This window comes from Nematostella vectensis, chromosome 5, assembly GCF_932526225.1.
Source record: "Nematostella vectensis chromosome 5, jaNemVect1.1, whole genome shotgun sequence".
NCBI lineage: Eukaryota > Metazoa > Cnidaria > Anthozoa > Actiniaria > Edwardsiidae > Nematostella > Nematostella vectensis.
The window spans coordinates 10,889,724-10,901,915 of NC_064038.1; the positions used below are offsets into that span (position 1 = coordinate 10,889,724).

The 12,192-nt window shown below is 38.0% G+C and overlaps 2 protein-coding genes and 1 long non-coding RNA gene across 4 annotated transcripts in view; 2 read left to right on the forward strand and 1 right to left on the reverse strand.

Annotated features, from left to right (window-relative positions):
- LOC5517671 (snRNA-activating protein complex subunit 3) overlaps window positions 1-9,513 on the reverse strand; it is a 28,214-nt gene extending 18,701 nt beyond the window's left edge. For both annotated transcript variants that reach the window (XM_048728023.1, XM_048728024.1), the window contains exons 1-8: window positions 9,326-9,513; window positions 7,379-7,394; window positions 7,163-7,242; window positions 6,964-7,027; window positions 6,261-6,353; window positions 5,784-5,822; window positions 3,947-4,048; window positions 3,431-3,513 (exon numbers count right to left, since the gene is read on the reverse strand). In XM_048728023.1, coding sequence (XP_048583980.1) covers window positions 3,431-3,513; window positions 3,947-4,048; window positions 5,784-5,822; window positions 6,261-6,353; window positions 6,964-7,027; window positions 7,163-7,242; window positions 7,379-7,394; window positions 9,326-9,513 — 665 coding nt within the window. The remainder of the gene's footprint in view (window positions 1-3,430; window positions 3,514-3,946; window positions 4,049-5,783; window positions 5,823-6,260; window positions 6,354-6,963; window positions 7,028-7,162; window positions 7,243-7,378; window positions 7,395-9,325) is intronic.
- Window positions 1,915-2,992, forward strand: LOC116601408. The gene is made up of 2 exons (XR_004290009.2): window positions 1,915-2,105; window positions 2,636-2,992. It is a non-coding gene; the product is annotated as an uncharacterized LOC116601408 (long non-coding RNA).
- A 314-nt stretch (window positions 9,514-9,827) lies between the features above and the next one.
- LOC5517672 (BTB/POZ domain-containing protein 2) lies at window positions 9,828-12,147 on the forward strand. Its single transcript, XM_001637563.3, has 2 exons — window positions 9,828-10,483; window positions 10,964-12,147. The coding sequence occupies exons 1-2, from the start codon at window positions 9,828-9,830 to the stop codon at window positions 11,616-11,618; spliced, it is 1,311 nt and encodes a 436-aa protein (XP_001637613.1). The 3' UTR covers window positions 11,619-12,147.
- Window positions 12,148-12,192: the final 45 nt, after the last annotated feature.

Below are 12,192 nucleotides of genomic sequence, written 5' to 3' on the forward strand. Positions count from 1 at the left end.
AGCACGTGAATCAAAACGGACCAATGAAAATCGGGTGTGCTATCTCCGTCAGTAAAGGCGGGATATCCAAACTACAATCTTTTACAAAACTAATGGGGTACTTTCCCTCCCCCTTCCTCAATGTTGGAGGGCAAATGATCACCTTGCTACTGCTTGTGTTTTGAGCTGAAAAATCGCCTCTAACCAATATTAATCGGGGGGAGAGGGTTGGCGGTTGTCCGTATGGGAAGTGTCCCACTTACTTTTGTTGAGGATTGTCTGAGCAAGTGATTGACAGGTCCTGGAACAGGAAACACTATCGTTGATAACGCAACGACGATACAACTATGCGAACGTCAAAATCAAACACATACAATTATCGTGCCAGGATCGCGCGTAAAATTGGACAGAAGCTTCAAAGACGACTATTTTTCATTGTAAACAATCTCATCTGTTTCTTCATATAAGAAATACCGCCTATGAAGAATTTATTACGTGAGAGATTTTCACTACAAATTTAGTCACATGCTTGTCTCGGGGAGAAGGTCAATTCAATAAATTCATCTGTTTTACAATACTTTTGCTAAATATGTGACACTTTGACACACAGTTATGCTTGAAGAGTTCAAGCGAAGTGTATGCAATGCTTTTTCTGTGGAGCATTCGCTAAAATCGACGGCTACAGACTACGTCTTCTGTTCTTGCTTATGTGGCTCAACGATTAACACCAACGGTTAACCATTTTAAAATTGTTTAAAAAATGCCTTACGAAAGAATTTGGAACTCTAAAATAATACAGTATTAACTTGAGATTCAAGCTCATAAATTGACACTAGTTTTGTTTGAATGAGGGTTTGCATTTTGGAAAGAGAGCTCATGGTAGACGGTTGACCGTCGTTTAACTAAGATAAAAAGGAAGTTCATTTTTATATAAACGGTCAACCACGGTTGACCGTTGAAAAAAGCCTTAATATATATTTCAAATCATTTGAAAGCTTTATAAACCTAAATAGCTTTGTGATGGTAATAGAATAGACGAAAAATTGAGGAAATCCGGCTACCATGAGTGGGAATAATATTTTTCTAAAAATGGTAGACCGTACACGGTCAACACCCGCTTTTTTGCACCGCCATGCTAAATGTATAAACACTTGTTGTGATGTACATTAAAAACGAAATGAGACGAGGCTCTCATGTTTTCTACAACAGATTAACCGCCTATTTATCGCTTTCTTTAGTCGATTTGTTATTTATTGTTTAATTGGGAAATACTTATTAGGCGATGATCTTTTTAGTCTCTATGCCTGTATTTATTTCCTAAATTGGCCATAAAAGCGGTGTTTTTCGGCTAAATACTCCGAGGGATGGCTGCTTTTGCAAATGGAGACAATCGACACGATATATAGACAGTCTCTTTGGCAACATCAAATAAATATTATAGTTTACAAAGTTATAGTCTGCAAATATCCTAGCGCACCTTCATTTAATTCAAATTAATTGAATAAAATATTCCAAATAGCGCATAGATATACCAAAAGTATTCTCTGGGGACTTCAACATCTTTACTTCAAGCTCGAATAATTAATAGATTTAAAAACTTTCATTAGGGTATGCGAATAAAGAGAATACATTTTAAGAAATTGATGATAAGGGTGACAAATTCCAATCATTCCACTTCTGAGACAATCTTTTACAAAACTAATGGGACACTTTCCCTCCCCCTTCCTCAATGTTGGAGGGCAAATGATCACCTTGCTACTGCTTGTGTTTTGAGCTGAAAAATGGCCTCTAACCAATATTAATCGGGTGGAGAGGGTTGGCGGTTGTTCGTATGGGAAGTGTCCCACTTACTTTTGTTGAGGATTGTAGGTTCGTTGAAGTTAGTTGATCGAAGTGTTGCAATGATGCAATTCCGTCGTTGCATTTGCTAGCCAAGGTAAAACAATAGTTTGAGAAAATGTTTGCACAAGTGTTTTGGGTGGACGAAGCCTGATTCAAGGTTGTCCAGATGGAAGACATATGAGTCAAAGAAGTGGGGGAAGGGGAAGAAGTTGGCGTAGTTTGGCCGTGAGAAGGGCCGCGGATTTGTAGAGTGGAATACAACGCTGAAATAAAAGCTTTATCAGGTACGTATGTGCTTATAGCATAAACTTGTAGAAGAATACGCTCACATTAATGTACTTTCTTATTTTATCACTTGATTTTTTTTATCGAGCCGTTTACTGCTAACGCTACTAACAGTATCCCGTTAAAGCAATAATTCAATTGTAGGACCAGGAAATTAACAATTTAGTTTTCAATTATGTACTTCATAATACTAACTACTCAAGCTAAGAAACATTACAATATCGTTTAAGTTGAGGTGTAAAACGCGACACGCTAACGCGACACCAATGCTAACGATCACGTATTTATAGTAGCGCGATGATCACGCCATCATGTATTTACAAGATTTCAGTTCCTAGCTATCAAAATTGGGAAGATAGCAAGCGCCTAGAAAAAGATTTTTTTACGGTATAGCTATCTTATAAAGTTCTTCACGGAGAGAAGATTGCGTAGCGCGTTGTCACGCCACATCTTATGCGCTCACCAAACAGACACGCGAAAATATATTGCCTAGTTTGATTCTAAATTTTTATATATTTTATATTTCTAGCGTACGCAAAACGATGTATAACGGTTTGGGGAGCCAAGGAGATTGACTGGAGCTAAACAGTGTGAACAAGAGCAATATAACGCCAAGCGGTCAATAGCAACCAAAGCGCGAAACGATAAGTGATCAATCAAAGGACGTTATATACTTTGTATATAGAAGAATTGATCGGCAAAGAGTGACATTTAAAACCCTAAATTTTTAATGTGTGGATGTGTAGAACGGGTTTAATTTTCCTAATTTTCTCTCCCTGCTGTAATCAGTATTTTATGCCATTAGGGTCATGGAATGCATGGATTGCGTGAAACTCGAATAAAACTTGTTTTCATACGGCGTTAATCAATAAGAGTATCAATCGTCGCTTGATAACGCTTCTTGATCGCTTCAAATAGGCTGCTAGATAAACTGATCAATGGACCGCTTCAATACAGCTCCAGCGCTGCAGAATCGCTTCTCGCGCGCTTCAATTGAAGCCAAAAAGTGCACCCAAAGAAGCCCCCCCTTTCAAGCGCTTCTTAAGCCCCTAATGAAGCCTTTTGAAAGCGCTCCAAAGCGCGTCTCGTTTCGTACATTCTGATCTGAAAGCCTTTTGAATGTTTACACTCACAAATAAACAAGAATTACAGCTTTCCACATCTGTATATATTGTAGTTATACTTATTTTCTTCTTTATTTGATACCCATGAAGCACTGCATGTTACGACACATTGATTCTCTGAGTGAAAACTTATTTGAAATAGGTGGGTAACCTGGTTCTACTGTAGGTACCCTTACATATTGTCGAAATGTGGTACTTACGCACTATAATCTTTGCATGAAGGATCCCGCATGTCATTATAAAAAACCTCTTCTATGAAGAAAAACCCTGACTTGCAGATATCCTACAAAAAAAAGGAAATACCATCAAAAATGCATCTGCAAGTGACTGGATAAAACCAAATGTTAGAGTTCATTTCCTTCTAATACCTGAACCATTCTTTAAGGTCTTTACAATTGCAATCAACACAACCTCTTGTTTTATACATTGGTTAATAATAAATAATTACTTTTCAAAAAATAAATACATAAAATTTGAATTGTGCAATATTAACATTTGAGATCAAAATTTAATGTGTATTACATCTTATACTGAAAAAAAAAAAGAATAAACCCAAAAACTGACCTCTGGATTGTGGTCTTGGGCTTCAGAACCCAAAATATTGCTTTTTACTTAAATGCTATTTATTCAAATAGTTTACCCATGAGGTGACAACACCCGCTAAGTAGCTACTCCCACCACCCCTCCCCCTCAAACAACCCCAGCTATGAGCTCACCCTTGCGGTTGCATGGCATGACAGATCAGGGTTCTCGCTGTGGTCTCCAGGAACAATGTGGTCACTATTGCAGTAGATCTTATCACGAAGCGTGGTGAGTTTCTAAAAGAAAAATATGCAATATATGGTATTATTATATAACTCATTCATAAAATATGCATTGTATTTTGCCAGATGCAATCAACTCTGTGGTTTAAAGGCAGTCGATTTGCGTGACGCGTGGTTTCGTAGGCTATGAAAATCACATGCATGTGAATTTTAATTCAAATTTAAAAATCCGTTTGAATCATGCTGAAATTCAATCCATCCTACAATAAAATCGAGGTGTCATGTATGTGTCAAGGAAAGTGCAAAACTATGGTCACATGATTGGTGACGTCATTGATGACGTCACTAGTAGCAAAAATATGCTGATGGAAACCAAACTCGGTAGGTGTCATGTAGGTGTCAAGGGGGAGGCAACAATATGGTCACATGTTGTGTGACGTCAATGATGACCTCACTTAAAGCAAAAAACGTGTTTAAAAGCAAAATCATTCATATCTTTTAAAAGAAACGTTTCACCACCAAACTTGGCAGGTGTCATGTTTGTGTCAAGGGGATGGGGAGGGGGGTACAAAAATTTGGTCACATGATGATGTGATGTCATCGACGGCATCACTAAAAGCAAAACTATTCCGATTTCATTAAAGCCGCATTGTCACCAGTTTACTCTGGGTTGGTCACCTAACAATATCCGATGATTTTTAACGGAAAACGCGAAAAATATTTCAAAATATTGAAAGCAGTGTGTCTATTGGAAGTTTCTTTGAGGATGTGATTGATAATTTAAAGCGGATGGCCTGTTAAATATTTCGGATTCTAATAGATTCTTTTGTCTTTTAACGGTTGAGGTTTCCGTCGGACCTCCAGAAGTAAACTGGTGACAATGCAGCTTTACGAACAAAAAATATCTAAATCTCATGGACAAAACATCATATAACAACAAATCTTGGTATGTGTCAAGGAGGGTGCACCAATATGGTCACGTGATTGTGACGTCATCAATGATATCACTAGAAGCAAAAATATGCTGACATTATCAAAATAAAAAAATACATATTTCATTAAATAAACATCATGTGACAACGAACCTCGGTAGGTGTGATGTATGTTTCAAGTGGGGTGCAATGAGATGGTCACGTGACATTAACGATGATATCAATAAATTAATTCCCTGACGCCGAAACATTGTATGACAACTAAACTTGTTATGTGTCATGTAGATGTTGGAGGAAGGGGGTATAACAAGTTGGTCGTGTGATCTGTGAAATTGTTGGCGTCGTCAAAAACAGAAATAATAATAATATTTAATATTTTTTTTAATCTATTAAGCGAAAATAAGCAAAGATTTGGTTTGCAGCTCCGCTTTTAGGCAATGCCTAAATCTATGTATTATTTTCAAAAATGATGGGAGTTCTAAACATTCAAAACAAAAACAAAACAACAGTGTCACGCAAGTCGGATTCACGGGCTTTAAACAGCCTTTGTCTGCCACCATTATGTCATCCTAGCAAAGTAACAATCCTGTGAAGAAGCATCAATTACCATCAGCTGATTTAGAGAAAACAATGCATTATTTTCCAATTTGGTAAATTTGTATTTATATGGTTATTTCGCGGGTCTAACGCATTAATGTGCCTTCCAATATTAAATGAAAACAATTACAAAGGTGCGGCTGAACAGGGCAATTTAAGTTCAGGCTAAGGCTTCAATTGTCTTGAAAAACCAAAATACTTATCTTCCTCTTTTTATGATTTTTAGGTACCTTTTAAAATCCATTACACGTAGAGTTTACCTGCTCTCCGAGAACTAGAAATTCCTGCACCTTTTTCGGCTGCAATATCAGATGGCATATATGAGTCTAGCTATAAGGGTCAGTCATTTGAGGAAAAGCAAGCTCTGCTTGCTTCTCAAGGGAATGGCAGATAAGTGAGTTGTGTGAATGTTACAGGCCCCTCTAGCCTGTGTAGCAAGTGTTACTGTGTGTTTTAAGGGAATACAACATATCTGTTGTACAGAGTTGTGGACTGATTACCTGGGTTCAAACATGACAAAGAGGAAAAATAAGAGACTGTTTTTGAAAATGATATGCAAACTGTAAAAAAAGAGAGTTTTCAAACTAGAAAAAAAAAACATGAACCAGCCAACCAAAAATAAGGGATGGATAGCTACTTAACCCATTCAATATTACCCCCACACCTTTCATCTGTGATCTGACTTTGGTAAGGGGTGTTTTTTTCCCAATTTAAAACCTGCAAGTGAAAAAAGTTACCTTCTTTGGATGGTAGACGGCCACTGAAAGGACAACTTCTGGGTCTGGGATAGGCTGAAATTCCGGCAAAGAACATTTCTCTGTGCCCACCTCCTACAAACAAAAAGCAGAATAAGCTGTTAGCAAATTGTAGAGAAATGACAAAATTGTAAAGATGAGCATAGTGTTATCCTTATAATCATCATCATCATGAATCATAATCAACACTGACATTATCATCACCATTAATCATTTTTATCATGTAATTAATCAAATGATGATGATGATGATGATATTGAGGGTACTGATAATTATGATGATGATATTGAGGGTACTGATAATTATGATGATGATGATGATATTGATGGTAGTGATGATAATGATGATAATGATGATAGTGATGATAATGATGATGATGATATTGATGGTAGTAATGATGATGATGATATTGGTGGTAGTAATGATGATGATGATATTGATGGTAGTGATGGTGATGATGGTGATGATGATGATGGTAATGATATTGATGGTAGTAGTGAAGATGATGATGATAATGATTTTGGTGGTTGTGATGATGATGATAATAATGATATTGGAGGTAGAACAAGATGGTCACTGATACAGCTGAAACAAGACAGCTAATTATACAGCAAATGCATTTTTTTCCTGAGAGATTTGCTATATGTGGTTTGATTGACTGCAAAAACGTTCTACAGTACTATACCTTAAGAAGGTAATTCACGGGTTTCCTGAAATGGGTGATATGGCCTCTTCTTTCCTTTAGAAGTCTGACAAAAAACATACAACAACAAGAAGTCAGCTAAATCCTAAAAAAACAAACAAAGTAAATGTGTTGCTAGATAATGATGCTCCGTCTGTTACAGAAAAAATATTTTAGTTTAGTTTCATCAAAAAGGTATTACCGTAGAGTTTTCAGTTCAACACCTTCAGGAATCTTTTTGGCAATGTCTACTGAGTCAAGATCTTTAGGTTCGGCAAGACCCTGATACCAAAAAAGAGTTCAGTACACTCTAGTATCAAGACAGTACACATTAACATATTCAGAACACAGAAATATGGTGCATATATTCAGAACACAAAAGCATGCTTAGCATTTATCATATAGAACTAAAGCCTACCTCTAGATGGTGTGGACTGGATGAAAATTGTAGGAAAAAAAGAAAATTGTTAGTAAACATTGGTAAGATGGGATGTTTACAGACACTGAAAGGGTAAATATAAGTAAGACCCAAAGCCAAAGCCAAACAACCCTGAATACTGGACACAGATTACACGACAGTCACCTCTGTAACAACACCTATCTAACAGATACCTCTCTATGACAGACATATCTCTATGATAGACAACTCTTTATCATAGACACCTCTTCATAACAGACACCTCTCCATGACAGTCACCTCTCTATAACAGATACCTCTCTATGATAAATTAGGTATTTTATCAATAAGTGTTCAAGTATCCGTAGAGGTCTACTGGTATGATGCAGGGAGTTTCTGGAAATTATGCTGGATTTTTTTGCCAAATTTGCGCTAGATTTCAAGAATTATGTGGATTGCGCAATGCTTTCAAAATAAAATTTCTAGAAGGGAAGGGAGAATTTAAACCTTGAAAAAAGTCGCTTAAAGATTAAAGCTCACTCAGAATACGTATTTCTTGTAGTTAAACCTTTTTATTTTCTAATGTTTCATCAAAATGTGAGCTTGCATACGTTCGAAGTAATTACGCCATTTTGAAGAAGGTGCTAAAAGACTAGTGAAGTCCAACATGGCAGACGACAAGAAAATCAGGAAAAGAGCGTAAATATTTGCATATTTTCTAGCAAGATTTTGGGCTTATCATCTACCAAAACAGATAATGCTGCAGTTTAAGATAATTTTCATCTGGAATGACTTTTACTACCTTCTACATAAGCGATTTTGTGATTGTTTTCCCTGAGTCAATGTCACAATGAGATCCCCAAACTTTCTTATCGATTTCTACTTATTTATCATGCTGAAAACTATTGTATTTGTCTATTAACGATTATGCAAATTTTCTAACAGCAAAGCAGTGGGTCAGCGTATAATGCACACCCTGATTTTGAAGGTCATTTTTAAGTTAAAAAGTGCGCATTACAGCAAGTATACTCAGGTACATCTGTGACAGACACCTCTCTATGACAGACACCTCTCTGTGACAGACACCTTTTTATGACAGACAACTCTCCATAACAGACACCTCTCCATAACAGACACCTCTCCATGACAGACACCTATCTATGACAGATACCTCTCTATGATAGACACCTCTCCATGACAGACACCTCTCCATGACAGAAACCTCTCCATGACAGACAGCTATCTATGACAGACACCTCTCCATAACAGACACCTCTCCATGACAGACTCCTTTATATGACAGACACCTATCTATGACAGACACCTCTCTATGACAGACACCTCTCTATGACAGACACCTCTCTATGATAGACACCTCTCTATGACAGACACCTCTCTATGACAGACACCTCTCCATGACAGACACCTCTCCATGACAGGCACTTCTCCATGACAGACACTTCTCCATGACAGACACTTCTCTATGACAGACACCTCTCTATGACAGACACCTCTCTATGACAGACACCTCTCCATGACAGGCACTTCTCTATGATAGACACCTCTCCATGACAGACACCTCTCCATGACAGACACCTCTCTATGACAGACACCTCTCCATGACAGACACCTCTCCATGACAGGCACTTCTCTATGACAGACACTTCTCTATGATAGACACCTCTCCATGACAGACACCTCTCCATGACAGACACCTCTCCATGACAGACACTTCTCTATGACAGACACCTCTCTATGACAGACAACTTTCTGTGACAGACACCTATCTCTCATATGCACACATCTCCTTAACAATATCGCACAAAACAGGAAGATCTCCCAAGTACTATGTTTCATGCCATTTAAAGGCTTTACTTTTATAAATGCCTTGCATATGCTATCTTTCTGGAAGCACATCTTCTTACAAATCTAGAGCAGGAAAAAGTTGACACAAGTTTGTGAGCTCACCTACAAACATCACGGAGCTCGGCCACCGTCTCCTTAGGAATGCCCATTTCTTCCGTTAATTCGTCATCATCTAGTGTCTGCTTTGTCCTCTCGTAATCCCGAGGCGACACGGACTGTGTAACTCTAGTTTTGAAATCCTGAACGCTGATCAAACACGAAATGTCAGATCTATCCACTCTCGCCTCCATTTTGTTTTTTGCTGAATTCTATCAGAGATTCCTATTGGTGCATCAGATGGACGAATACTTTGACCAATGAAAGTGCGTGTTATGTTTAAGGTGACAAAGGAGCACTCGGATTGTTTTGCTGCGCCCAACGAAAAAGTAAAAGATTTTATGTTTGATAGAAGCTTCCCTGATGTGATTTATTTGCCTTTTTAGGCGCCAAGGAGAGGTTAGAATACAACAAACGTGTAGGGTACCAGCTGTTGGTTTGGCCTAACCCAATATACTTCGTCTACGAAAGAGAAATTTAACGTTTTGCGAGGTTTAATTATCGAATTATGGGTTCGACATCATACAACTGGCAGGCGGAAAAGACCAAAGTAGGAGACCGTATTTCTTTCCTCTATAACAATGAAATTCTTAGCGATGTGTACTTTCTGGTCGGCAAAGGCCCCCAGAGAAGACGAATTCCCGCTCACAAGTTTGTTCTTTCGATTGGAAGCGCTGTTTTTGATGCGATGTTTAACGGAGGAATCGCAACTCAATCCGACGAAGTCGAACTACCAGATGTAGAACCATCCGCATTTATGGCCCTTCTTCGTTTTCTCTACACGGACGAGGTCCAAATCGGCCCTGAAACAGTCATGACAACACTTTACACAGCCAAAAAATACGCTATTCCTACTCTCGAAAAAGCTTGTGTGGATTTTTTAAAGAAAAATCTAGCGCCTGACAATGCCTTCATGTTACTAAGCCAAGCAAGATTGTTCGACGAGCCTCAACTAGCCGCCCTGTGTTTAGAATGCATTGACAAAAATACCGTTGAGGCAGTGAACGCAGAAGGATTTCCAGATATAGACTATGATACACTTTATGTGGTACTACAAAGGGATACATTAGCCATAAGGGAAAGTCAGTTGTTCACTGCTGTAGCACGCTGGGCTGAGCACGAATGCCTGAGAAGAAGAATTCCTAGCAATGCCGAAAACAAACGGTATTTAACTAATAAGATTATATTTCTCTGTATGTCTATCATTTGACATATATACAGTGTGATATAAACAAAAATAAGGCGTGCTATTGGATAGTCTTTTTCTCTTTAATTACAACCTACCAAAAATGGACAAATAAACTCCGAAAAGTGAAATTTTTCAGTGGGAAAAAATACACACTAGCATTTGGAATTTATAACAAAAAGTGGTAATCGACTCTGCAGGATTTTTACCAAACAAACTAGATCACATATAGTGATTATTTTGCACAAGATTTCTTCGGTGGAGAATATCCATTGTAGTGGAGGCATTGGAAGAGTGTTTTGTTATTTATGAGAAGCTGCAGATTCTTCTGCTATAGTTGATAAGATTTTAGACCCAACTTTATCAATATAAGAGAGAACTTGCAAGGATGTAATATGCTAAGTACTTTGTATTTCCTCTAGTGACAAACTCATGGGTGTTTTTGTTTATTCCACCAGCACTGCACTAGCCAAGGCGTTGTACCAGATCCGGTTCCCGCTGATGACTGTTGAAGAATTTGCATCATGTGCAGCACAATCTAATATTCTAACAGACAAAGAAGTTGTCTCTCTTTTCCTCCACTTCACAGTCAACCCTAAACCTCAAGTCCACTTCCTGGACAAGCCGAGATGCTGCCTGACAGGCAAAGAGAAGGTCATTAATCGCTTCGCCAAGGTGGAGAGCCGCTGGGGTTACAGTGGCACCAGTGACCGTATTCGGTTCAGCTGCAGTCGCAGGATTTTTGTAGTAGGGCTTGGGCTTTATGGCTCAATGTACGGCCCAAGCGATTACCAAGTCACAGTGCAGTTGATTCAGACAGACACTAATGAGATTCTTGCCCATAACGAGACAGCTTTTAATAGTGATGGGAATGACTCGGTTTTTCGAGTCATGTTTAAAGAACCAGTTGAGACTAAGCCAAATGTGAGTTACACTGCGAGCGCAACACTCAGGGGGCCTGATTCGCATTATGGGACATCTGGTCAGAAAAAGGTTGTGTATGACTTAGATGGGAAGGAAAAATTAACATTTAACTTCTCCTATGCAACAGGAAATAATAATGGGACATCAGTGGAAGATGGACAGATACCAGAGATAATATTCTATACATAGCATCAATTATAAAACAGAATTGAGTGTTTTATACCTGAACCAGAAAGCCTGTTCTGTATTTTCCTGTTACTCTGATGAATAGATACAGTAAAGGTTAAGTAATTGAAAATTAATCAGAAAAAAAAGGAATGTCTGAGAAAAGAAATCCTGTGATTCCAAAATGTTTTTCAAGAAAGCCACCATCCAATCTCTCAAAATGAGTGACACTTCAAAAGATATCTAAAACATATTATTGTACAAAAGCTATTGAACTACAGTACTTAATGGTTAGTTTCTAATATTACTTAGTCTTCTTGTGTAGTGACAAACTAAAAACTTTAGACTGGTTAGGAACCTAAACAAACGCCCTGATTTGAGATGTGCTTTGGTTTAGTAACAGAATTTCATAAAGTTTTTGCCAAGTGCCATAGGAAAGCTGATATGCAGGGAGGCTGGCGTCTTTGTGATCTTATTGGAGCTTATTCCAATGTGTGGAGTTGAGAATCTAATAAATGTGACCTATTATAGAAATAAAGATTCTAAAGAGAGACTCTTTTTTTTATCTTTTTGCAATATTAACCAAAAAATGAAAAAC